This window comes from Vigna umbellata, chromosome 6 (assembly GCF_029865625.1).
Source record: "Vigna umbellata cultivar VRB3 chromosome 6, Vumbellata_1.0, whole genome shotgun sequence".
Classification (NCBI taxonomy): domain Eukaryota; kingdom Viridiplantae; phylum Streptophyta; class Magnoliopsida; order Fabales; family Fabaceae; genus Vigna; species Vigna umbellata.
The window spans coordinates 22939016-22966941 of record NC_142170.1 but is presented as its reverse complement, the minus strand read 5'-3'; the positions used below and the strand labels follow the sequence as shown (position 1 = coordinate 22966941).

The 27926-nt window shown below is 33.7% G+C and overlaps 1 protein-coding gene and 1 pseudogene across 1 annotated transcript; both read right to left on the bottom strand.

Annotated features, from left to right (window-relative positions):
* Window positions 1–945: 945 nt before the first annotated feature.
* Window positions 946–3065, bottom strand: LOC148197006 (uncharacterized). Its single transcript, XM_088093569.1, has 2 exons — window positions 2623–3065; window positions 946–1012 (listed from the first exon to the last, which is right to left on the bottom strand). Exons 1-2 carry the CDS (start codon window positions 3063–3065, stop codon window positions 946–948), a joined length of 510 nt encoding a protein of 169 aa, XP_087949695.1.
* Window positions 3066–15005: 11940 nt separating this feature from the next.
* LOC148197005 (uncharacterized) lies at window positions 15006–18185 on the bottom strand (annotated as a pseudogene).
* Window positions 18186–27926: the final 9741 nt, after the last annotated feature.

Here is a 27926-nt window from a genome sequence, read left to right as displayed (position 1 = left end):
TGGGTAGTTAATTTCTCCATACTCAGATTCCGAAAGTCAAACAATCATTAATAAAAAATCATTGATCGATCAGTAATTCCCTTGATATTGATCAAACTTATAAATTAAATATGTTTATAGGTAATATGGTTATAGGTAAAGTATGTATATAAACTCTTGGGTTGTGATTAGATCAATGTTAATTAAAAGTTCAGTCTGAAACCTAGAAATCTAGGTTTAAGGTAAGGAGGTAGCTAATCGCATTTATTGCACTGTTGAGAATTAACACCCCCCAATACGTTATAAAGGAGTATTAAAGTGAAGACTTGTATTGCAAGACAATTTGGAGATTCTTTAGACTTTTTATCTAGAGTTTGGTGTTCAAGACAGTTGACATCGACCCATTATCAAAGTCGTTCACCAACCTCTTACGTTAAGCATAAATCGGTTCATGGATGAACTTAACGTTCATCGACTCTGAGAGGTTGGCAATGGTTCACAGATGAACTCGTCGTTCACCAACCTCATATGTGCATACAAAAGCATCTACTCATGCAAATTTTTTGGAGTTTTTCTAGGAACACCTCATTGTATTAATTGACTTAAAACTGTTACAATTAATTAACTAAAATAAAATTTCAAGTGAGACATATACCATTTGGGCACCACTTTCCCGTCCAAGTGACATAGGCGACACTACTTTCCCGTCTGGGTGACATAGGTCATAGGCTCCGTTATTCAAGTATTCCACTACTCTAAACAATCCTTCCAATTACTTGCTAGCTTCCCATGCGTTGGCTTTTTCCATGTTTCGCAGGTCTTTCGCCATATCAAGTCTCTTTCAATAAAACCCCTTAGTCGAACCTTGGTGTTGTACTATTGCGTGACCATCATGCACGCTTCAGACCGCACGGTTGTCACTTCCCTTCGTTCCTACAAGGTCTCAAATCAACTCGAAGCTCCTCCTCATTGAAGCTCATATCTTGAACTCATCTTCTCAATGATGGCTCTCCCACCTCGATCAGCAACATGACTGTTCAGACAAAATTGTCTATAAGACTAAAATGTCTAAACACTTTCACATGTTTTAAAGTTTAACAAAACAATATTAAATGAAATGAGCATATGAATAAGTTATCACAAGAATATAGGAATATTTGAAACATTGGTGATAAGTTAAATACTTTGAAAATCTAGTAACCTAGGAAAGTCTTAGAAAAACACTTAGGCTTAACCTAGATGCAACACTAAACAATTCCCTAGTTAAAGCGTTAATGGGAGTCTTGCTAAATGTAGAAGCTATACTATACCAAATGGTAATTGGTCAAAACTCTCAAATAGATAAGAATGTAAAACTGTCGAGACAACGTTTTTGGTAAGCCATTTGAAAGTGTCAATTAATATCCCAAAAACTTGTGAAAGACAACTCGTTAAATGCTCTAGTTGGAGAAAGCATAATATTTAAGTGTTTACAATAAACTAGTCGATATCATGAGTTAAACCATTCATTTTGTCCAACGATGAAGTCTCATTAATGCTTGGTATCTTAGTAAAAAACCTTAAAAGATAAAATACTACTCGAACAATAGAAAATATAAAAAACACTTTGTTGTTCTGAACAAGCATTAAATGTCATTAAATGCTCAACGTTAAAAAACAAAAAAAGTTATAAGAGAAAAAACACATTTGTTGCATGCATATCTACTCTACTTTGTGCATATAGCCTACTACACGCATCCACTTGCTTCATCTAATTAATCTAAGAAGTGGATGTTAGAAACAAAGAAGACATTCACGGAATATTAGGAACATACCTATTTTTAGCAACCATATTCTTTTCTATAGAGCTTTTACTAAATTTCCTTTGGTTGTTTCTAGTAGTTTCTTCGAATTAATGCAAGATGCACATTCATCACTGCTAACAAATTTTTCTTTCTCTAAATATGAAATTTTATTTTTCAAATTTTCATTTTCTTCAAGCATATTTTCAAATTTTGATTTTAATTGTTTATAATCCTTTTTCAACTTTTTATGAGCAATATCTAATTTTTCAAATTCTACTAATAAAGCAGCATAAGTATCATGCAATTCATCTTCACTATCATATTGACTAGAATTGTCTAAATCGCTAAATGTACTTACTTGGTTTCCAGTAGTGTCGTCATCCGCCATTAGACAGATGTTTGCTTCTTCATCAGAATCGCTCAAGTCAGAAATTGTTTCGTTGTAGGCTTTCTTTTTTTTGAAGAATTTTTTTTCTTCACCCTTCTTTTGATTTAGGCAGTCAGCTTTTAAGTGTCCTTTTTCTCCGCAACCGTAGCATCTATAATTTGAAGAAGATCCTTGATTTTCTTTCTTTTCGTTTTTGAATCTCCCTTTGTCTTTTGATTTCATGATCCTGTTGAGCCTTTTGATTAATAGACTTAAATTTTCTTCTTCTTCGGAGTCTTCATCTTCCATTTTGCTCTTTCTCTTTTCTACTTTTGATTTGAAGGCTAGAGTATTTTTCTTAATTTTCGCTTCTTCTTCATCTAGTCTTCCAAGGTCAAGTTCATGCTCTCTCAACTTTCCAAATAATGCTGCCATGGTTATTGTGTTAAGATTTTGTGACTCAAACATTGCTACACTTTTGGTTGCCAGGACCTGTCTAAAGATTTCAAAATTTTTATGTTAAGCTCATCAACTTCAAAAGACTTACCTAGTCCAATGAGATGGATTACGATGTTGGTGAAGCATTTTTGAACATTTGATATTGTTTCTCCTTGCTTCATCCTGATCATTTTGTATTCCTGGATTAAGGTATTCTTTCTAGCTCTCTTTAAGTCATTTGTACCTTCGTGGGTTACTCTCAGCACTTCCCACATTTTTTGAGCAGTCTTACAAATAGATATCCGGTAAAACACATCAACAGTCAAAGCAGATGAAATGAAATTACGAGCTCTTATATCATTTTGAACCCTTTTCTTATCTTCAACAGTCCATTGATCACGAGGCTTTGGTTGCTGCATATTGTTAGTAGGAACAAAAGGACCAGACACAACAGCTTCCCAAATATCGTCATCAACAGACTCAATAAATATTTGCATTCTAACTTTCCAAAATGCATATTTTCACCTGTGAGTAGTGGTGGTCTGTTAATAGAAACACCCTTTACAAAAGTTTGATATTGTCCCGCCATTTGAATGACTATCAAAGCAAGCTCTCATACCAATTGTCAGAACGGCTGCAGTGGAATGGGTTTGCATGGAAATTGGACATTAACCAATATGAAGGGGTGAATTGATTTCTTGTGCTTTTCAAACTATTTTTCTTCTCTCTTACTTAACAAATAATAATAACAACAATAAAGAGTGTAGGGAAAGAGAGATTTGCACAAGTAATTTTATACTGGTTTGGATCTTACCAATCCTACATCCAGTTGCTAATCTTAAACACAATTTAACGATTCACTATCACAAAACCAATAAACATACAATCACACAGATACAAGTTTAAAGGTTTAAAAAACACCTCTCTTGAACACACCAAGAGATGAACCCCACTTCCCCTAACACCACAAGGGATGAACACTTCCTCTGAATCTTCACAAAGGATGAACACCTCCTCCAACATACAGAGGATGACAGCTACCTCAAAACACCTCCTCTGGCCAACAAATGATGACTGTTATCTTTGAACACCTTCTCTGACAAACAAAGGATGATAGGTTTTTTCCTCAGCAACAGCAACAACACTTCAATAGCTCCACCAATACCAAGTTTTCCAAGCCTCCAGAGAGTTTCACAAGATCTCTAGCTTTCTCAAAGAGTTGACAATAATTTCTGAGTTCTGGATATGTTGATTGAGTAAGAAATGAGAGTATATTTATAGACTTAAGCCAAAGACACTTCCATTCACTAAAAGACAAACTTAACGGCTAGTTTCTCCAACGGCTATAAACGGTTAGTTTCTCCAACACTTATAAACGGCTAGTTTTCCAACGACTGTAAACGGCTAGTTTTTCCAACGATTAGTTTCTTCAATGTTCGCTTTGAGCTCGATACCCTTGCCGTTGAGCGTCACTATTCACGTTAATAATATTACTATTCACGTGAATAGTATTACTATTCATGTGAATAATGCTACAATGTTTCACTACAGTGATTTTACGGAACACATTTTCTACTCTTAAGCTAAGTCCTACATATTAGATCTAAACTTATTACAAAAGCTTTATACATAAATTACAAGTCTTCCACTATCTTTTTCTTACTGAATTCTTGGACTTGTTGTCAAAGTCATTCTGGTTTTTATCATAATCAAAACACCATCTATTTTGCTAACAACAATTTTTTTTTATTAACATGTTCCAAAAGCTCCAAAATTACAAAGGTTAACCAATCAATCAAATAAGGGGAATCCCTTTCATTCTTTCAAGTCATTCTCCATGGAACTCCATCTTTGTGCCTAACCATTTCTCTCCTAGTTGAACCTAAACCTTGGCCAACCTTTCTCCTAACATGATCCACCTTCCTCACTTTAAAACTTAAAATGAGACAGTTGCTTCATTAGTCGTTTATCCATCCCAAAAATAAGGAAATATCTCGAGTTGGCTGGCAAGGTCACACTAGGAACAACTTGTGAATTGTCCATCATTTCAATTGTTTCATGTCATTAATAAGTGGGACAAGCTAAATTCAATTTTGTGTGCCAATCTAGATCCCCAAATTGGTGCAATTTTTTCAGGTCGTCAATTATTGGGGGCAAATCAAATACATTTTTCACTCTAAGGCAATCTCAATCCTCAAATTGGGCCAACTTCTAAAGTCCCCACCATTTTCTCCATACAATCAATAATTGGGGCAAGCTTAAACATATTTTGTGCCCTAACTTTCAAATTATGAAAACTCATTAATCAATCCTTGTTACTCTTCTTTACCTTTCAAAGACCCTTTGTAATTTCATGCATGTTGTTCAAACAATACTTCAAAAGAAATGATACAAAATAAGGGTTTCTCAAGAAACTGATTAGACTAAAGAGTTGACTTCAAAAATGTAAAACAAGAAAAAGTGTCAAAGTTGAATGATTCCAAGAGTTCATAATAATGATGAAATGGTAACCAATTCAATTTTTTAAATTACTTGGAAGGTTTTCAAATAATGCAAAAAAAGAGAATTAAAAATAAAAAAAAAACTATATTAAAGGTATTTCATGCAATACATACATGCACCCATTACATTAGCTTCCTATATAGGCGAGTGACTTACACTTAGGTCAACTTAAATTTCTAGAATCCTTCCTACCAAGCCCAATATTTGATTGACACCAACATTTTAGCCTAGTATTTGTGTGGAACCAACATTTCAGGCTAATTCTCCCTAACACCAACATATAAGCCCAATATCTACCTGGAACTAACATCAAACCCAATATCTGCCTAATACCAATATTTAAGCCCAATATCTACTTGGCACCAACATATAAGCCCAATATTTGTTTTACACAAACATATAAGCCCAATATTTGCATGGCACCAACATCCAAGCCTAGTTTTCCAACTGTCCCCTAAGCCTAGTTTTCACACTATCCCCCAAGCCCATTTTCCACAATGACCCCAAGCCTAATTTCCACATTAGCCCCAAGCCTAATTTCCACACTAGCCCCTAAGCTTAGTTTCCACATTGGCCCCCAACCCAATTTCTAAACTATATCCTTTCAAAGGTCTCTTGTGTAAGTCAAGGTTTCCACACATTGCTAGGGTCTTTTGTTTAAGTCCAGGTTTCAACACCCTGCTAAGGTCTCGTATGTAAGTCAAGGTTCCCACAACTTATGAATGTATCCACCCTTTGTTAAGGTCTCTTGTTTAAGTCAAGGTTTCTACACCTTATTAGGGTGGATCTCTTGTTTAAGTCAAGGTTCCCACACCTTACTAAGATCTTTTGTTTAAGTCAAGGTTTCCAGACCTTGTTAGTGTTTGTTGTTTAAGTCAAGGTTTATCTAAAGACTCCAAACTAAATATTTTTTTTAAAGATTGAAAGTTTCTAATCCTATTTAATGACCAAAGGAAAAATCTTTCTTTACTTTGGCATTACTATTATGGTTGTTTGAGTATGGAGGATTAACAATCCTCAAGGGAAAAAAAACTATAACATGTCCTCTACAAATTATTGATCTTTTTCAAGTTTATGAAGAATGTGTTGTTATAGCAAACAAAATTGATCTTAATTTTCCAAGTAAATGAGATTAAGAAAAAACTCACTTGGTGGAATGATAAAATCCTATCTTTTGCTAGTAGAACATGTCTAATTAAATCTATTTTTGCAGTCATCCCTTTGTTTTACTTTTAATTCTTCAAAGTGTCAGTTAAGATATGTATCGCCATTAGAAAGTTGCAAAGGTATATCTTGAGGGATGGAAGGGAGTGGGTAGGAAGATAGCATGGGAAAATATAAGGTGCATAGAGGGACATTAAGTTGTTCAATACTACTTTATTAGCTAAGTGAAAATGGGGTTGGGAATCATATATAAATTATTGGAAAGAAGTTGTACAATCCAAATATGGGTTATGGAGAAACTTGAATGATAATGATAACCCTAGACATAAATCAAGGTGGTGGAGGGATTTAAGGGAAGTGCGTGGAAATTGGGCAAACAGGAATTGGTTTGGTGTGAATGTGAAGTAGAAATTAGGGATATGTATTAAGATAAGATTTTAGAAAGATAGGTGGCTAGGAGAATTTCCTCTCATGATTAGATTCCCTAGGATATATCTAAATACACATAATAAATGGGCTATAGTGAGGGAGTTAGGATGGTGGAATGGTAATGAATGGGAATGGTGTGTGGAATAGAAAAGGGCATGTGGAAAAAGCCAGAATTATCAATCCAAATGGTAGAGTTAGAACTAAAGTCTATAAATATGAATATAGAGAATGAATGAAAGTGGTGTGGTGAAGAAGAGCACAATCAGATCAGCATATGAAAGGCCACAAAGTAATCGATAAGTGGTAGATATTGCGATCTTTAGATTTCTTTTGAAATTTAAGGTTGTGCCATCAACTCAATATATAGCTTGAAGGTTAATTTTGAATAGAATATCAACTAAAAAGAACTTAATGAATAGAAGAATCCTAGTAGTCAACAATGATTATGTGATGTGTGGGGAGGAGGATGAAACTATGAGTCATCTACTTTTCAATTGTATGGTTGTAACTAGAGTATGGAATATATGTGTTAGAAATAAAGAGGCTTGTTTCTCAACACCAAGAGAGAGGTGGGAGGGTGAATTGGTGAGTTATAAAAATGAACACTTTTAAAATCTTTTTGCAAAAATAGAATGATCTTGAAGCTTTCTTACAATGTAAGTAAATACGTATGCATTTTAAAGTAAAAGAGATAGGGAAAGAAGAACAAACACAATGTTTAATCCTGGTTCGACCTCAATGCCTACATTCAGTCACCCTTCCAATCAACCTTATATTGAAGGATATTTCACTATAATGATTTGAGAATTACACCAAAGGTTTTACAGTGAACACACCCTCACAATGTAAACACATTTCCCACTCACAATCAAATATAGAAAAGAAAACAACTGCACACACAGAACCACACGTTCTTGCTACAGAAACCCTTTGAGAAATCCCTCTCAAAGTCCAAGAGCTCCTCACTCTTCTTCCTGTCGCGCACGACCAGGGACACAACACAATCAACAAATGAAGAAACCTTTTTTATCACAGCAAATACACCTTAGCAGTGCGAATAAGATCAGTCAGTCAAGCTCTCAAATTTCCTCTCAAGAATCCTTAAAGTTTCTGCAAGTTCTTCGCTTCTTGATTCTTGGAGCGTCTATGTAATCTGTAAATCTTTCTTAAATAAACACTATCATATATCAAAGTGTATAAATGATCAAAAGTCTTTATTCAATTACAAGCAATGCGTCAATTTATAGTTTTCATCATATCAAACGCAAAGTAATTGATTATGTTAGTAATGTAATCGGCTACATAAAAATTAGGTGTAACAGAATTCCAACTAACATGGCTCTTAATTGAATGCACAATTAATGTAATCAATTTGCATTTAATGCTAGTCAAACATATTTAAAAATATGATGGTTATAGCACTTATGACTAAGCTCAAAACAGTTTTCAAAAGATAACAGACTTAATTCATTACATAAAATGTGTAATCGATTAAGCTTAACACTTTAACAAAATTTGAAAACTTTTTCTCTTCAAAAACTCATCACAGCACATTTGAAAATGATATATGCAAAGTCACGAGTTTTAATCAATTTAACAACTAATGTAATCGATTCAAAACTTGTTGTTTTGCCACAATTCAAAACATAAGTTGTTTGATAACCTTAATTGATTACAACAAAACTGTAATTGATTATCTCATGCAGATATGCTTTTGTGCTTGTGATTTTCATTACACATAACATACACTATGCATACAAAAATATTAACACATCATAAGCTACCAACAACATGTCAACATATGCATTATCAACAATAAACATTTCCAAATTCACATATCAATTTCATCACATAGAAACATATTTCTGTAATGACATCACAACATCTGTGTTGTTACAGTCAATTTGTTGTCATCATAAAAAATAAACACATCAAGGAGTGGGTTCAACACTCATATTGCTCCCCCTATCAACAATATGTAATCGATGGATAGGGACAAGCTCAATACAACACAATCATGCAATCACTCACTTCAAAACAATGTAGTACCTTAAAGCTTAGTAACAAAGATAATATTATATGAAAATGTATGTGGGTTGCAATTATCTAGGAAATTCAAAAAATGAGAAACAAAATTATTTTTAAGAATGTTAGGGTGAATGTAGAATAAACCTTTTTTTTGCCTTAGGTTAAAACATAGGTTTGGTTAAAACACAAATTCAATAATTGAACACTTCTCATATTTAGATATTTGTTTTTTTTATATGTATACAATCAATAAGATAACAACACAAAGAAATAGTGAATGAAATTTAAGTACATCCCTAAATTAGTATTAAAAATGTTGGTCTCTAAACAATATACTCTAAGCTGAAAAAGATGTATAATATTGTATGTGTATTATTTAGGGGGAACAAAGGTGGTAGTGGTAAGGAAGGGTATGAGAATATAGAAGAGGTTTATGTAAATTATTGGGAAAGTTCTACTATAATGATGTAGGTAAGGCAATACAATACTAAAGGAAGACACTAAAGGCACAAAAATCATCTCTATTAGCTAGCCAACTTGAATAAGATGCCAACACTACAATCAATGGGAGGAATTCCATCCTACATATTTCACATCAAATGGAAATTACAAAGGTGAAATTCAATTGTCAAAGAAACTGTGATCAGGGACAACAATAGAAGGGCTACACACACTTTGACCTCAATTATTTTACTTTGGAGGTCAAAAGCTTTACACCATAGAATTACCTCTATGATTCCAAATGGATGTTAAAGAACATTTATAATGATATGGTTGTAATGTTATTATTGTGGGTACACTCTAATATCATTTTTTGGTGTTTTGTAATATATAGGTTAAGACATCCTAAATCAGCTTCATTTATTTAAATCATTAATCATGGAGAACGGATGCTTTGGAGATAGTACCTCCAACTCATGTTGGTTGATAGAATTTTTATCCAAAAAGTATTTATATGCTTTTTACCATAATTTTGAGTTTACATAATTTTTCTAAAATTTTAGTGACATAATTTCTAAAATTTGAATTTTTCCATTAATAAAATAATACGATATATTATGAATCAGACATCTCTTGAACGAATACCAATGTATTCAAAGAACTCATCAATAACACAAATTAATATATAATCAAAATAGAATTCAATACCACTTCAACGGTTTCCCACAATGGCCACAAGGCAAGATTAATTGAATGTAGAAATAGTGGTGGAGGGAAACAAAAAAAAAAGAGAGAAAGAAAAAGTGAAAACACAAATAAATTGTTTGTTAGAACTACAATGAAAGAATATAAAGACCATACGACAATTACTTTGAATCATTATCATAGAATTTATGTAAATTGTAAAAATACTTTTGATCATGATTCTATTATAACTTTGTCGTCGTCAATTATTCTTTGGACTATGTTTCCATTAAACTAATTCTACTAAATGACATTTTCGTAATAAAAATTTTTAATTTTAGTTGGAATAGTTGGGAGATTGTTAATACTACTACACTTGTGAAGTTTTCAAATAAGATGAAAATTTTGAAAAAGAAAATTAAAATTATGACTTCTTTTAATGAAAAAAAAGCTCTAACACTACAAAAAAAATTGAATATTATTAGGGGTTATTTTTGTCAATACCGGAGGTTTTAACTCCCAAAAAATTCATTTCCTGCGGTTGAGAGAACCATTGGGAAATCCAGCGTCAGAAGTGATTGTCTGCGGGTTTTTTTCCGAAATTTCTGGGGTATATGGATAAACCGCCCCTAATCTAATTAAATCCTAAAAATAAATATAAAAACTTTTTTTTCTTCCAGGAAAACTAACACCCATCCATTTTCCTCAAATCAAACCCTCAACACATGAACAAACATGCAATTAACAACTCCAAAAAATTGAATCCAATGAAAAATACAAGCAATTCCATGGGAAGACATTCGAGCTTGGATTCAAAAAGGGAATCGAGGTGAGGGGTTTTGGGGCTCAACGAAACCAACATCGTGACTAACCAAATTGATAGGGAAGCATCGTAGGACTCTTATCGACATTCTCTTCACGGGCCTTTGCTCTCTTCCTGGCATGCAACACTGCCACCTTTTCTTCCAAGTGTAGCAACATTTTCCCAAGTAGAAGCCAAACCTGAAGGCTTGGAGCAGCGAAGCTGAGCAGAGTCATTGGCGACACTTTACCCATTCTCTCGTTCCACACATTGAACCCAGCCTGAAAAAAGAAAAATTGAAAAACAAAAATCAAGAAGAAGGAAAGAAAAAGAGAAAGGTTAGTAAATGATAATGGTGGTGAGATGAAAGGTTAAAATAGAAATAGAAACAGAGAGAAAGAAAGTAATTGTCTGCCGGCCAAAGTCAGCCACCGCCACCTATTCCCGTCCGGCAATATTTGTTGGTCGCAATGCAAGTCCTATTTTCCTCCCTCGCCGCTTCCGTCGCCAGTATACAGTGGTCTTCTCTTCATCTATTGGCGCAACCTGAAGGCACGCGTTATCATCTCCATTTCGACGAATGAAACCACAAGGGCTCTGGCTTGCTAGAGTTGCCGCAAGGATCTTCAATCGCACAACCACGGCAAGAAGAAGCTGGAAGATAGAGGAAAAGAAAGAAATAGGGCGGCTAGGGTTTTTTTTTTTTGCTTTGTTAAGAGATTTGGGATAAGTTAAAAAGACAAAGTTTTAAAATATGAATATATGATTACGGGATGCAATATTTATTATTTAAATAAATAAGTAATAAATGTTAGTTGCGGTTTTCTTTATAACCGTAAGAAAATTTTAAAAATAAAATAAAAATAATGGTTTTCATCTAAAACCGCCTAGAGTTATATGGGTTTTAAATTTCGCCAGAAGAAAACCGCTTCTATAATATATTATTCCTGTAGTGTAAGTCTCGTTCTTTTTACATTTAAAGAAAGATATCACTTTCGATAATATATATGTTTACAGGAAAATAGACATTTAAGAGAAAAAAAACAAATAAAAAGTGTAAATAGTAGGATAGAGAAAATTAGAAATTAAAATTTGATATAAATATATTTTTAGAGATGCTATTATGACATAAAAAAGATAGTATTGAATAATACAAAACTCACCTAATTCACAAATGTTAGCTAGATAAATTTAAAAATTACGAGGGAATACACTTTAATCTTAATTAGTAGAAGGGAAGAAAATAATTATCTATATTCATGATATGTTTCTTGAATAATGTAATGTTTGAGGTTCTTGATATAATCAATTGAGGAGGTAGTGCTACTTTTAGTACAATAGTCAAATTAAATTGTTAATTTTTAGTTCTTAAACAATTCTCACAAGTTTGAATACATAATTTTGGTTACATTACATTTCGTGGCTATGTCGCATTTTCCATGACAGTGCAAGACATTTCTGACATAGTGATTATGTTAGAGTTGAAATATGTAAGCAACTTGCATATTTGTGGGGGTAGTGGAATTCATTTGGAACAAATACTTTTCAATATTTATGTATATATACATCTAGGTACAATGTCAGCTCAATGATTTTATGTTCACTAGTATACTAAAGGGAAACAACAGCGATTATTTTCTCCTATAGGCAACGATTCTGCAACCGAGGTATATACAGGCGAGGAAAAAAGGGGTAGGCTTTTTGTCTCGGTTCTAAACTAAGGCAAAAAAGGTAGATGTTGCCTCGATTCTGAACTGAAGCAGTAGAGTTTTTCCTTTTTTAACTTTTTTTATTTGGACAGACTTTTCGCCTCGGTTCCTACTGAACCGAGGCAGTATGTTGGACGCTACTACCTTAGTTGGGACCTGAACTGAGGCAGTAGAGTGTTTTTAATGTCTTTTTTTTGTTTTTCGTCAACCTTTCTGCCTCGGTTCTGACCTGAACCGATGCCATATAGTGCTTTCTTCCTCGGTTATGGTCACAACCGAGGCGTATTTCCCTTTTTTTTTAAGAACAGATGTGTTTCAGCAACATTCCCAACTGCAGAACCAGACCTGCGTATATCTAACAACGCAAAACAATTCAAAAACATATATTTTCAATAAAAATTATACTAAAACATAAATCAATTCAAAGTAATCATAAATCAACTTCTTAGAAGCATAAGTCAATTCAATGTAATCATAAATGAACTTAGAAGCATAAATCAATCCAATGTATAAAGTTAACAACTTACTATATCCTAATATCTACATACTATTATAGAGTTGAAATGGTGCCTCAAATTGGTAATAACTTAATTTTTATCTACTAAAATCATAAGTGAAACTTTAAAGTTAACAAAGTTGACTTACCCAAGTATATAAGGGATGAAATATAGCTCCTTCCTATTGCAAAACAAATGGTGATGTATGCTTGGATGTCATCAAATTTATTTCCTTCATGAGTCATGTGGGGTCAATGAACCCATATACATCATTAAGCCGCATGTTGTTAGCTACACCGAACATATACTTGAAATCAAGAAATGATTTGATATAGGTAACTTGATAAATCAATTTTATATAAATAAGTGGTCATAAACTTACATCATCCACAACTGAACGAGTGTAATATTAATCTCTTCTTTCCCCGTCGCAAGCTCCTCTGGTAACTACGTCAATAATGAAAAGTGTCCTCTCACCTACATTTCTTCTAAGTACAAGTTGTGTTAACCTCGTCACTCCTCGTCGCTCCAACTAGTAGACATGGACTAGCATCGTCCGTGTCATCCCCTTGGATGGCTGGTGCTGAACAACTTCCTTTCCCGCTTCTCCTTGTTAGAGTAAAGGTTAGATTATAAAAATAATAAATTATTGAACATAAATTTTTATTGATTTTACCTGTAGGAGGCACAATAGGTTCCTGTACTAGAGATGGCTGCGGGCGCATCCCATAACTCTCAAATTGCTGCTGGAACTGGCGCACAACTCTGTCAGTCACTTCTATAGTGACTTCATCATACAATTTTGTCCTAAGCTCCGCCCTAAGCTCTGCCCTAAGCTCCGTCCTAAGCTCCGCCCTAAACTTTTTTGAGATATCTTGTGTCAGCCTTTGTTCTTGTTCTTCGCTGTATGCATATGAAGTCTGACGCGAAGAACTCCCAAAATAATCTCGAATGCCTACTCCACTACCAGTCGCATGCACATGTCCAAGGTGCTCAGGTTGTCCAATTGAAGTGGTAAGAATATCCTGGCGACCCTCTGGAGTGAATTGACCTTGGGAGCTCTGCTCAACCAAGGAGTTCTGTAAAATAAAAAAGCACCATTTTTCTTTAAAAATTTCAATGTAGTATGTATAATGAAACTGTTATTGTTTTAGGAATAGTGATAACTTACAATTCTTTCAGATATTTGTCGTGTAGTCTCCGAAGAGTAGTCCCCTGATGATCTTAAACGAGCCAACTTCCACTTCTCATGTCGAGAAGGTGGAGAAGGAGGCTAGGGGCTACCACCCTCAGATGATGGTCTACCTTTTGCCTTTTTCTTGAGGATTTTCTCCTCAAGCTTCCTATACCCACCACGAGATAATAGGTGGGGGTTCTTATTTTGAGCACTTATTCCTTGTGCTTTGCTTATTGTTGTCTGTCACATATATTGAATTAATTAGTTCATATGATATATATTTGTTAATGAGGAATTGAATAATATCAACTATACTAACCTGCCATTCCTTTGATGTCCGACTCTGTACAAAGAGGCGTCAAGTCTCCTCATCAATGGCCTTATATTTTTTACATGGAGACTCATTTTTTTTTTACTCCAAATATATATCTTGATATCAACTTAGTCTTAAAACCCCGAAATTTCTCAGCAATAGATGTTAAACACTTATTTTTAAGTGTTGTGACATTTGGAATGTCAAATGTTGTCTACAATAAACATAATAAAGTTGTATCAGTACAAATAGATCATTCCATATAATGTTCCATCAACCTCCGACACATGTTCAAAAGCTGAAGTAAGCATATTAATCCTATCACAGGCCAGTACTCCAAGGTATGATCTGAAGGCATCTGCATTTGGGCCAGATGTCACACCTGTGATCACATTAACATCCACAGGTGTCCTTTCACCACTATTTTTTCTGACAATCAGTTGTTCCAAGCTAGTGGCTCCTCTAATAGGTTTGGATGAGGGAGCCTCATCCCCTAATGAATGTGGGTAGTCATTCATATATCTGTCAAAATAAATAACAACATGAAATATTAATAAAAGACTTATGTAATATCATATAATTCAACAAAACATGTAATAGGGGTCATATGAAATATTAATAAAAGATTTATGTAATATTAATAAAAAACTTATACACAAATTTGAAATTCATACATAAATAAATGGATTGGTCATATGTATATCCTCTCATCATGATCTGACCGAATTGCATGTACATCGTCAAGTAAAGGGTGGTCATCCAAATTTGTGGTTGTTTTTAATGAATGGTTGTCAGCAATTTGAATATTAATCAGATTGTCTTCGTTAACTTCAATTTGTTTTTTGCCTTGAAGAGCGACATACCAATGATCAAACGCAGGATCTTTGACATAAAAAACTTGAGATGCTTGATGTACCATGATAAACGGTTTGTCTCGATAACCCATCTTTCGAAAATCAACTAGTGTCATACCTGATTCATCTATTTTCACACCACTCTTATTTTCAAACCACTTACATTTGAACAATGGAACAGAAAACTTAGTGTAATGAACCTCTCATATCTCTTCTATTATACCATAATATCTCATTGATCCAAGTACATGATTTTGATCTTTTGATGTGGAAAATTGGAGCGACTCAGCTTCTAGACTAACTCCACTATTTTGTACTATGTTTTTATCATCTAAAGTCTTCGTATAGAATGTGCAATTATTGATTTCATAACCTGTACAACATATGACATCAAACATTAAACCATTTGCAATCCACAACAAAGTTTAAGAAGAATATGGCTCTTTGTCAACTTCAGATTTAAACCAAGACATAAATGTTCTCTTATGCTCCATCAATTGCCATTTCTCTGATTGTCTTGGATTTTTATTCTTCACAATGACTTTGTGTGCTTCCAAAAAAGGGATCACATCATCTGTGTTGTTCAATATATAAAGATGTGCTTGCAACAATTCTTCGCGGTGTTTGGTCACCACATTCACACCTCGGATGCTTTTACTTGTAGAACATTTATTCAACCATGATGTGCGAGGAACTCCTATTGGATTTGTTCAAGTCATGTAATCTGAACAAAACTCAACACTTTTTTTCAGAAATATACCTTTCAATCATTGAACCTTCGGGGTACCCTTTCAAAATCTTCATATAACGCTCAATAGGATACATCAATCTTAGGTATATCGGTCCGAACAACTTATTTCTCTAACCAAATGAACAAGTAAATGTACGATGATATCAAAAAAAGATGGAGGGAAAAACATCTCTAGCTGACACAAGATGATAACCATCTCGCCTTGAAGTTCATCTAACTTTGTAGGATCGATGACTTTACAACAAATTGACGAGAAAAATGAACACAACCTGTTTATGGTCTGCCTAACATTTTTGGGCAAAATTCCACGAATAGCCACCGGTAGCAATTGTTGCATTAAGACGTGGCAATCGTGAGACTTCATGCCAATAAGCTTTAAGTCCTGCATCGACACTAAACTCTTCATGTTTGAAGAGTATCCTTGTGGTACCTTGATACTCTTTAAAGAAAGGCAAAAACTTATCTTCTCTTGTCTGGACATTGTGTAACATGCAGGGGGCAAATAAGTATGTTTACCAATCTCCCTGAGTGCCAAATCTTCTCGGATCTTCATGTCAACCAGATCCAAACGAGCATTCCTTCCATCTTTTGTCTTTCCCTGAATGTTGAGTAGTGTATCAATCAAGCTATCACACACATTCTTCTCTACATGCATCACATTTATGCAATGTCTAACATCTAACTTTGACTAATATGGAAGATCAAAGAATATTGATTTCTTCTTCCAAGGGGTCGTTACAGATGACTTCTTAGAAGTTTCCCCAAATACATGATGTATTTTATTAACTTTTTCAAGGATTTGAAGGCTAGTAAGTGGATTTGGTGCTTCTTCCTTCTCTTGATATCCATTGAATGCTTTTTTTTAACCTTCGATATGGATGATTACATTTTAAAAATCTCCAATGACGTAGATACACTGTCTTCCGTCCATGTTTCAATTGCTGAGATACAGTGTTTTCTTCACATATAGGACATGCTTTATGACCCTTGACACTGTATCCTGACAAATTACCATAAGCTGGGAAGTCGTTAATGGTGCAAAATAACATTGCACGCATCACAAAAGTTTTAGAAGCGAAGGCATCAAATATTTCAACCCCATCAAATCACAACAACTTCAAGTCTTCAACTAATGGGCTTAGATAAACATCAATGTCATTTCCAGGCTGCTTTGGACCAGATATCATCACAGACAACATCATGTACTTCCTCTTCATGCACAATGCAGGAGATAAGTTATAAATTATCAAAATAACTGGCCAACAACTGTGATTGGTACTTAAATTATCAAATGGGTTCATTCCATCAGTGGCTAAACCAAGCCTAAGATTTCTACATTCTTGACCAAATTGGGGGAATTGTTGATCAATATTTTTCTATTGCTTTGAATCAACTGGATGACGAAGTAGCCCGTCAATTTTTCTCTCATCTGCATGTCATTTAAGGGTTTTAGCATCTTTTGGATTCGCAAACAAACGCTTAAGTTTGGGCACAATTGGAAGGTATCAAACTACTTTCAAAGCAGATCCATTTTTTTCTATCTGACCATTATCTTCACTATTGTTTTTTGAGTTGTATCGTGATAACCCACATTTTGGACACTTTTTCAAAAATTCAAACTCTTTCCTATATAAAATGCAGTCATTGGGACAAGCATGTATCCTTTTATACTCCATACCCATCGGACAAAGAATTTCTTCGCATCTTAATTACGAGTGGGTAGTGTATTTTCATCTGGCAGCATTTCATTCAACAACATCAACAATTCTGTGAAACTCTTATCAGTCCATCCATTGATCGCCTTCAAATTCATGAGCCTTAACACCGTTAACAACCGTGTGAACTTAGTTGAACCGACATACAAAGGTGTTTCCGCATCAGTAGACATCGTCTCATACACATGAGCTTTGGCAAAATTTGCTGTGCCAACATTGCGGATCATGTCCTCTAATTTTTCTACATCCGGTCGATCTACTTCCATGGAGGAATCAATAACATTTTTAGTTTGGGAGACAATCGAAAAATGTATTTCTTCGCCGTGCCATATCCATGTTGTATAGCATCGTAGAAAACCATCACAGACAAGATGTTCCCTAATTTGGGTTGCATTCAACTTTCTCCCATTCAAACAAATCATACAAGGACATCTAAACTTCACATCATCATCACTTCTACCCTCATTACGTTGCACAAATTGTATAAATTCCTCTACCCCTCTCTCGTACTTAGCATTAATGTGTGGTAAATTAATCTAATTTCGATCCATACGATTGATAACAGTTGAAAAACTGTTATTTTCATGCTTGAAATTGATATTAATGATAACTTTTTGGCAAGTATACCAAATCGTTCCAAGTAATACAGTGAATAAGTAAAAGTATCGTCTCCCAAGGGACTTGTGCAACACATGACAATTCTTCCTTTTATAACTCAATTAGACATCAAAATGCACAAAACAACACAAGAAACTATTTTTGGTATTTTATCAAACAGTTGGTGTGCAAGAAATTTATATTTAAAAGAAACTTCGTTGGAATTGGGTTTCATGAATCATATGAATATAAAACTCTGTTCAATATTTCATTACTTCATTCAAACATTCACATCAAGGCATACTAGTCCTAATTCCTTAGCAACTAGTTCTAAATTAATATATTAAAATGATAATCCCATAGTCAATTTAATATACAATTTGCATTAAGTCCGATGTTACGAATGATCAAGTTATTGAGTCTATCCTAGATCCCAAATCACTTAAGTGCTCTATCTACGTTCGTTCATGTTCAAAGTTATTTTCCAGTAATCAAAACATTCAAATAACATTATATTTTCATACAATGATAATAAATTCAAGAAAGAGTATATGAACGAACAACGATATATTGAACAGGAAAATTGCATCACAGTGAGTTCATTACATCCAATCCCAACGAAAGAGAAATTTAACCACTCCTAGTCATCTAAAATGTACACATTTGAAGCAATCCCTTGCAACAATGGTGTCTTGATGCCTTGAAGTAGTCTCCGAAAGTTCCTGAGATTTTTTCGTTTCTTTCTTCTGTCCGGAACTTCTATCAGAAGAGCTGTTTCTGTCGCTCTGTCACGTCTTTTAAAGCCACTTAAATTCATTAATTCGCTCAGCGCACATGTACTGGTGCGCTATGCGAATTTTCTTAACTGATGCACTTTAACTGATGTTATTCGCTCAGCGCACAGGTACTGGTGCGCTATGCGAATTTTCTTCTTTTGACAGTGCGAATTTTGGCTTTCGCTTTGCGAAAATTGGCTGACAGAGTCTAAATAATACACCATTTCCTGTACAATATTTTACATAACAATCTACTACCTATTACAACTTTTCAATGAGGAACAACATGAATAATTACAAGATTGAGCTCATTTATAAGTATAAAAATAACTCCTTTTCACACTTATCAACTAAAAGCAACCTTTAACACTTAGAAACTAGCTTGAAATCATGCTTTTATTCATATTTTCAGAAATAAGAGAGCTGGACAGGTTCATGCTTGATTTCCGTGTTTTTGTGCAGGTTTTAAGGTAAATTTGGTGAAAGAAGTGAAGAAGGAGAGAGATGAAATCAGAAAAGACATCAAAAAGTGCAAAAGGAGAAGCCGCAACTACCGCTCAGCGGCAGTTTACCGCTGAGCGGCACTCAGAAGCTCACGGGGGATCCGTTCAGGGGCAAAATGGCCGCTGAGGGGAAGAAATCAACTCACGCACTTACCGCTGAGCGGTACTTTACCACTGAGCGGCACACTTATGGGCTTGGGCCTAAATTTTCTGTAATTTTAGAATAGTATATAAGCTTTAGGACGTCCTAGGGTTTGTATCTTTGGCAGAAACGAAGCAAACACTCTCTCTTCGACCCCTTTGAAGGAGGATCTTGGATGCTCAGGCTACCTCTTCACCTTTCTAGGGTTTTATCTTTCATTCTTTCATTATTATTCATCTAGTTTCACCATGAATATGGTGAACTAAACCTTGTATTGTTGTTGGGGAATCAATGTAGTCTTGTGAAACTCTCATATATGGAATTAGTGTTTAAACATCTTATTTGAGATACATGCTTTCTTTCATCATTAGTTAGGGTTTTTCCTCTTTGCTCAATGCTTGCTTTGTTTAACTCATTCAATGCATGATTATTGATTTTGTCGATACGGGAACGTACGGGGAAGTCTAGATCCGGGGAATTTCTCCCAATAGTATATTGGTTGTCGTTAAGCTCCTGCACTAAAAGAACTAATTATTAGGAATGCTAGGAATCGTATGAACTCGTAATTAGGGATAGGCCTTCTTGCAAGGTAATTTAGAGAGTGGCATTAACAATGATGAAAAGAATGTTGAATTCCTAAAGTATATGAGAGTGGATAAGATGAAATTGATAACCCCAACAACATACTCATCCATATATTCCATTGAAGTGTTTGTATTTTGTTTTAGCCATTGATCACATTCATGCATACATGTTTATTTTCTGTTTTGCATATTAAACTCCACTTATTTCGTTCTTAAAGTCTTAAATAATCAACGAATCACATAACTAAACTAGGTCGTGAGTCCTTTGGGAGAACGATACTTGGTCTTACCGAGTTTATTACTTGAAACGATTTGGTCACACTTGCCGATTGTTCAACAAGTTTGTGGTGCCATTTTTCGGTGTTCATAAATTTGTCATCAACGATCCACACGATCCACACGTAAATATTCTGAAATATTCTACAAAATTACAATACAAAAAATAATTTTGTATTGATCATTTAACAACAAATTAAGGTTAATTCAATTCAATCATACAATCATAGAATTAATAAGCATTGACATAATCTCATACTCAACATAAAAAATTTTAAAAATAACATTACGTAAAATTAAAAAGTTAAACTTTAAAATCATACCATCATACAAAATTATGCAATCATACAAAATTTTTCAATCCTACAAAATTATACACATATTATATGATCATCCAATCACATATTCAATCATACATTCATACAAAATTATATGATCCTATTAAAAAGTAAACTTTAAACATTAATATAAGAACATGATAGTGTGAAAAGGCCAATAACAAAGGATCACCCGCGAATGGTAGAAAATTCAACTCTGCAAAATTCAAACCTACAAAAAAAAATATTAGTTTTACGAACAAAATCAAACATCAAAACGCAATAACAAAAACCAACTAAAAATTACCTCTAAGGAAGAGAATCGTAAAAACCAAACAAAAAAGATGTTTGGAACGATTTTGATCGATTAAAAAGCTTCCTAAACTTTGACGATGGCCATGGCAACAACAAAATCCAAATTTAAATGGTGAAAAATGAGTGAAGATGGAAGAAGAAGGCAATGGCAGCTCTCGAGAGGATGCGCTGAAACTGTTTTACGCGAAGACGACGACACTGTTCCTTCGCGTTTTCTTTTTTTTAGCCTACTAAATGATATGACCTCGGTTCCCACTAAAACCGAGGCGATAAAGGGGATACAACCTCGGTTCTCCGCATAATTGAGGCCTATTCTCTTTAAAAAAAATTCAAAATAAATATGAAATGGAAATTTTGAAAATATTTTTCAACTTTTTTGCCTCGGTTCTCGCTACAACCGAGGCCAAATCCTCTATTAAAATTTAAATTTTATTTAAAGATTTAAATTTGTTCAGATGAGGCTCTATGGCCTCGGTTCTCAAGAGAACTGAGGCCAAATCCCTGACGGTCTGACTACCACCTTTATGACAACAGATTGCAGATGTGGAGTCTTGCAGGGGTTTTTGGCTTCGGTTCTGCAGACAACCGAGGCAAAATCCCTACATAGGGATTTTCATCAAATAGCTGATTGGTTTGTCGGTTTCTTGCAGTGGTTTTTGGCCTCGGTTATGCAGACAACCGAGGCCAAAAGCTCTGCACAGGAATTTTCATCAGACAACTGACTAGTTTGTCAATTTCTTGCAGTGGTTTTTGGCCTCGGTTCTGTAGACAACCAAGGCCATATACCCTCTATGGCATCGGTTCGGAAACAAACGAGGCCTAAACTGTCAAGAAATTTCAAAAAATGTCACCACGCCATTTTATGCTTCGGTTACTGATGAACCGATGTATAACGGACGTGGTAATATCTCTTTTGTTTACTAGTGTTTCATCCCCTGTTGAATGTGGTGCCTCAGTCATATATTTGTCACAATAAATAAGATGAAAACTTCATATTTGAACCAGGACAAGAATGTTCTGTTATGCTCCATCAACTGTCATTTCTCTGATTGTCTTGGATACTTGTCCTTCACAACAACTTTGTGTGCTTGCAAAAACGGAATCACCTCATCATTTTTGTTTAATATGTACATATGTGCTTGCATCAATTCTTCACGACTTTTCGTCACCACATTCACACCTCAAATGCTTTTACTTGTAGAACATATATTCAACCATGATGCCCGAGAAACTCTTATCAGATTTGCTTTAGTCAAATATCAGAATAAACTCGATACTTTCTTCAAGAATATACCTTTCAATCATTGAACCTTCTGGACGATATTGAATTTTGACCTACCCTTTCAAAATCTTCATATAACGCTTAATACGATACATCCATCTTAAGTATATTTGTCCACACAACTTGATTTCTCTGACCAAATGAACAAGTAAATGCACCATGATGTTAAAAAAGATGGAGGGAAAACATTTCTAGTTGACACAAGATGATAATAATGTCGCCTTGAAGTTCATCTAACTTTGTACGATCGATGACTTTACTACAAATTGACGAGAAAAATGAGTATAATCGAGTTATGGTCTGCCTAACTTTTTGGGGAAAAATTTCACGAATTTCCACCGATAACCATTGTTGCATTAAGACGTGGCAATCGTGAGACTTTAGTCCAACAAGCGTTTAGTCCTGCGTTGACACTAAGCTCTTGATATTTGAAGAGTACCCTTGTGGTACCTTGATACTCTTTAAACAAAGGCAAAATTTATCTTCTCTTGTCTGTACATTGTGTAACATGCAGGGGGCAAATAAGTATGTTTACCAATCTCCCTTGGTGCCAAGTCTTCTTGGATCTTCATGTCAACCAAATCAAAACGAGCATTCACTTCATCTTTTGTTTTTCCCTGAATGTTGAGTAGTGTACCAATCAAGCTATCACACACATTCTTCTCTACATGCATCGCATCTATGCAATGTCTAACATCTAACTTTGAGCAATATGGAAGATCAAAGAATATTGATTTCTTCTTCCAATGGGTCGTTACAGATGACTTCTTGGATCTTTTCCCAAATACATGATGCACTTTATTAACTTTTTCAAGAACTTCAAGGCCAGTAAATGGAATTGGTGCATCGTCTTTCGCTTATGTCCATTGAATGCTTTTTATAACCATTGATATGGATGATTAGATTGTAAAAATCTCTGATGACGCATATACATTGTCTTCCTTCCCTGTTTTAATTGATGAGCTGTAATGTTTTCTTCACATATAGGACATGCTTTATGACCCTTCACGTTGTACCCCGACAAATTACCGTAAGTTGGGAAGTCATTAATGGTGCAAAATAACATGACATGCATCATGAAATTTTCATAAGCAAAGGCATCAAATATTTCAATCCCATCAACCCACAACAACTTCAAGTCTTCAACTAGTGGCTTGAGATAAACATCTATGTCATTTCCAGGCTACTTTGGACAAGATATCAACATTGACAACATCATGTACTTTCTTTTCATGCGAAATCCAGGAGATAAGTTGTAAATTATCAATATAACGGGCTAACAACTCGATGCCTAAGATGCTCATAGAAAAAAAATGGCATTAAAAGAAATTATTTTCAACTTATACGCCTCAGTTCGCAGCCCAATCGAGGCATAAAAGAGTTTTTGACAGCGGGTCTCAATAAATCGAGGCATAAAGGGTTGACAAAACGAATTAGAACGCTCAAAAATCAGAACTGTTTGGTCTTAGACTGGACCTACTGCCTCGGTTCTGCAATGAACCAATGTCGTATAACTTGACAGGACTGTTATCTTAGTGAGTTGCAGAGATGTAGAGGATTCTAGGGTCTTTCTGCCTCGGTTCTCTGACAAACCGAGGCAGTAGCATAATTTTACTAACGTTGTCAAGCGAAAAAGCAGTTTTGCAGAGGGACAGATGGGGTTTTAGGCATTGGTTGGGTTTATAACCGAGGTAATATAAGGTTTACGCTTAGGTTCCTAATGAACTGAAGCATATAAGTTCACCAAAACTACGAAAATGTCACCGCGTTTTGATAGGCTCCGGGTTTGTATAAACCGAAGCCTATTGTGCGAATTTGAAAGCCTATTATGCACAAGTGGTTAGTGTTATGATGTATTTAGAGATTTTATATGCGTTTATGATACGCTATTATTTATTTATTAATTAATGTCTTGTGTATAAAGTTTTTATTTGTGTCATTTTTATGGTAAGATGTAGTCAATTAAAAATTTATGGATTTCAATTTAAATGTTATATATAATTGTGAGACCATTAATTTCCAAATAAGATTGTGAGTAATTATTAGGGTTTAAGATACAAAAACAGATATTAAGATAAAAATATATCTTACAACAATGATTTTCACCTTAACATACTATGACACATTATAAGAGTTTTAGAGTTAGACTCCTATGGCTGAAGTAGGTGAATGAACTCTTTTGGGACCAAAGTTGCTCCAACAAATTAGGAAAGTAGAATGATGTGAAGTTATGTTTTGCAAACAAAATGTTATGCAGTAAAAGGGAGAAAATATCTTTAGAATTTGAGAAGTAGTGTTTATACTGACTCAACTCATTTATTCGATCCAATTGTTTGAGAAATTGCCTTATTTGACAATTCTCCATAATATTCTTTTGTCTCTTGATCGATTATTATCATGTAAGAAAAATCTAATTAGCGCCATTAAAATACGTTCTTACTTTTGAGTATAAAATTCATACATGTTATATGATAGAGAAGAGGAAGGAATATCATATTAGATTGAGTGGCTGATATAGATTGAGTTAAAAATAATTAATTCAACTTAATTTACTTTTTTTAAGTAAAACATTTTCTATTTCGGTTTTCATCTTTCGTGTTTTAGGTAAGTTGATTCATTTGAACATTTTATATATTTATTAAATTGAAATAAAAGTGAATTGATTTCACTATTATATTTTAATAGTATAATCAAATCAATTACTTATTTTACCAAACATTTTTATAGTGAAAATTAAAATGTTAACCTATTTAATTGATAAAAATATAAATTAATATTAAATAATTTGAACATAATTAAATACCATTTTAGTATTTAAAAAAAATTCAATTGTCAATTTACATAATTAAAATAAATAATTATAATAAAAAATGATAAAGTGTTCTTGTTGTAAGTCGATCTATCTTCAATCTAACTTAAATTTTTTTATTTTGTTACTTAAGTGAATTAGATTTATTTGACCTATATTAAAAATATAATTTTTCAACTTAACTTCACTTAAACTCGTGGAGATTCAATTTGACTCGTGAGTTTAAACTCATTTTAAAAATAAAACCTTGAAAATTATAATAATTAAAAAATATATTTTTAAGGTGGTTTGTTTTATTTATTTAAAAAGATTTATGGTTTATTTAAGACACTTATTTTATTTAAAAGATATATCAAATGATTACTCAATATGAAAGAATTATTTATTATTTTATTATTTTAGTAACTAATTTTTTGAATTTAAATAATTATTCATAATTAAAATAATTATTTACATAATATTACTTAAAATATTTTATATATAGCTATATTTATAACTATATATCTATAACTATGTATCTATAACTATAGTCACCTTTTATTTTTTCAATTTTACACTTTCAATTATTATGTTTTAAATTTAAATAATTTATAGATATTTAAAAAATGCATACACACAATAGAACATGTGTTTACTCTAACTAGTTATAATATAAGTTTCCTAAAATATATAGATAAAGTAGTAATTATAATATAAACAAGTTATATGCGAGAGTTATTTCTTAAACGAAATTATTAAAAATATATCAAATTTAATTATTATGTGTTTTTCATTATATACAAAAGATTTAAAGAGGTTATCTAAGAAACAAAAATAAAAAGGTATGAAAAGTTATATTTAATATTTTATGGTTATTAGATCACCTAAAATCTATTAATTAAAAGTATTCTGGTTTTAAATGTGAGAGTGAAGTCCATAAATATACATATTAAACAAGTGAGTTGGTGTTACATTTAGGTGAGAAAGAACACGACTAAATAGATTTGAAGAAAAAGTAAGAGTAAGATTCAAATATAGGAAGAAGGATAAAGGTTGAGCCTCAAAAAGGAAAAAAGAAGAAGAATTGAACAAAAAGAACTAGGGGAACTTACATTTTTGTGTTCTTGTGTTTTTGTTTTCTTATTTTCTATGTGTTTTGAATTTAAGAAGAATGATGTATTGAAGTTTGATGAGTATTTTCAATGCATTGTTTAAAGTTATGAAGATGAGATTTTATGAAATTGCATGAGTATGGGTACATGCATTCAAAGGATGCGTTTTGTGAAGGTGAGTATGTTTTTGTTATTTGTGACAGGTATGTGAAAACAATGTGTTCAACTTTTGGACGAGAAGGTTGCTGTTTGAGGGACAATGTGTTCCATTTTGGTCAGGGAGGCTCCCATGAAAGAACGATGTGTTCCACTTTTGGCCAAGAAAAGGCTACCATGTGAGGGTGATATATTTATTTTTTAGTTGGGGAGGTTGCCCGTTGGGCGAATATTTCACTTTTGGTAAAGTAAAAACGTGAATTTTCGAGAAATTATTACTAACGGATACTGGTCCTTCAGTAAAACACATTTAACGACGAATTTACCGATAAAATATGGAATGATTACATATCGATGGATATTTTCGTTAGTAATGCCCTCGGTAAAGAATATTCCTCATGGGATTATGGTCATCGGTAATGACATTGGTAACTTACCGGCAGATATACTTGCCGGTAATACTGTCGGTAAAGGACACGAGTCATTATCGAGGGACTGTAACTGTTAGTATGTGTTTGGAGTTTACAAAATTAGAAATTAGGATTTCCCTCCTCCAATTTCAGTTTCTCGAAAACCCTTCATCCCCAATCTCCCCTACTTCTTTTCTTCCTAATCTCCCCCTCCTGGTTCATAACCTCTTGTTCTGCCCCAACCACCATTGATATTCGGTCTACCCAAACCTCAATTGTTGTTAAAGTCTGTCATTCCTCAATCTCGATTGTTTTTTGTCCCCAATCGCACATTTCTCTTCCCTTTTCTCCATTGCACATCAGTCGTGGAACGTCTGTTTGTTACAGTCGTTTTGCAGTGTCGTGAGCAAGGCGTGCTTAACCTGAGGGTGGCTGGTGTCCCTGCATGACAAAGACTACCATTATCACAAGGGAGACTATCGAGGGGTCTGTCGTAGAGGTAAGTTTTGTGTTTTTGAATGATGAACTTTAAAAACAGATGAACAATGTGTTGCAATGATATGTACTCTGAATTTGTTTGTGCATTCTGATTTCATAAAGAATTGATTTATTTTGTATTTTTTTTATTGGTTTATTAAAAGAAATGATTATTGAAAAAGTTTTACTTTTTAAAATAAAATATTTTTGTTTTACGGTAACTCACTTTTTTTATGTGGTCGTTTCCACTTGTAATGATGATTTTTATGAGAGCAGATGATGGTACAAGTATTGAAAAATATGCATGACGCTTGAGGTAGGGGTCAATATCAAGAAAAGTTTGGGATAATGTTTTAGTCTTTAAGTTTTTCTTTTCAACAACTATGTTTATAATTGAGATTTCTAATAAAATAGAAATGAAGTGTATTTTAGAATGTAATGACCATGTAACTTAATTTCTAACTACTTATAAGATCTTGGACATGGATTATGTGTGATAATTATTTTATGTGTTACGTTGGTCTAGCCAATGATAAGTACACAGGAACTCTTCGTTC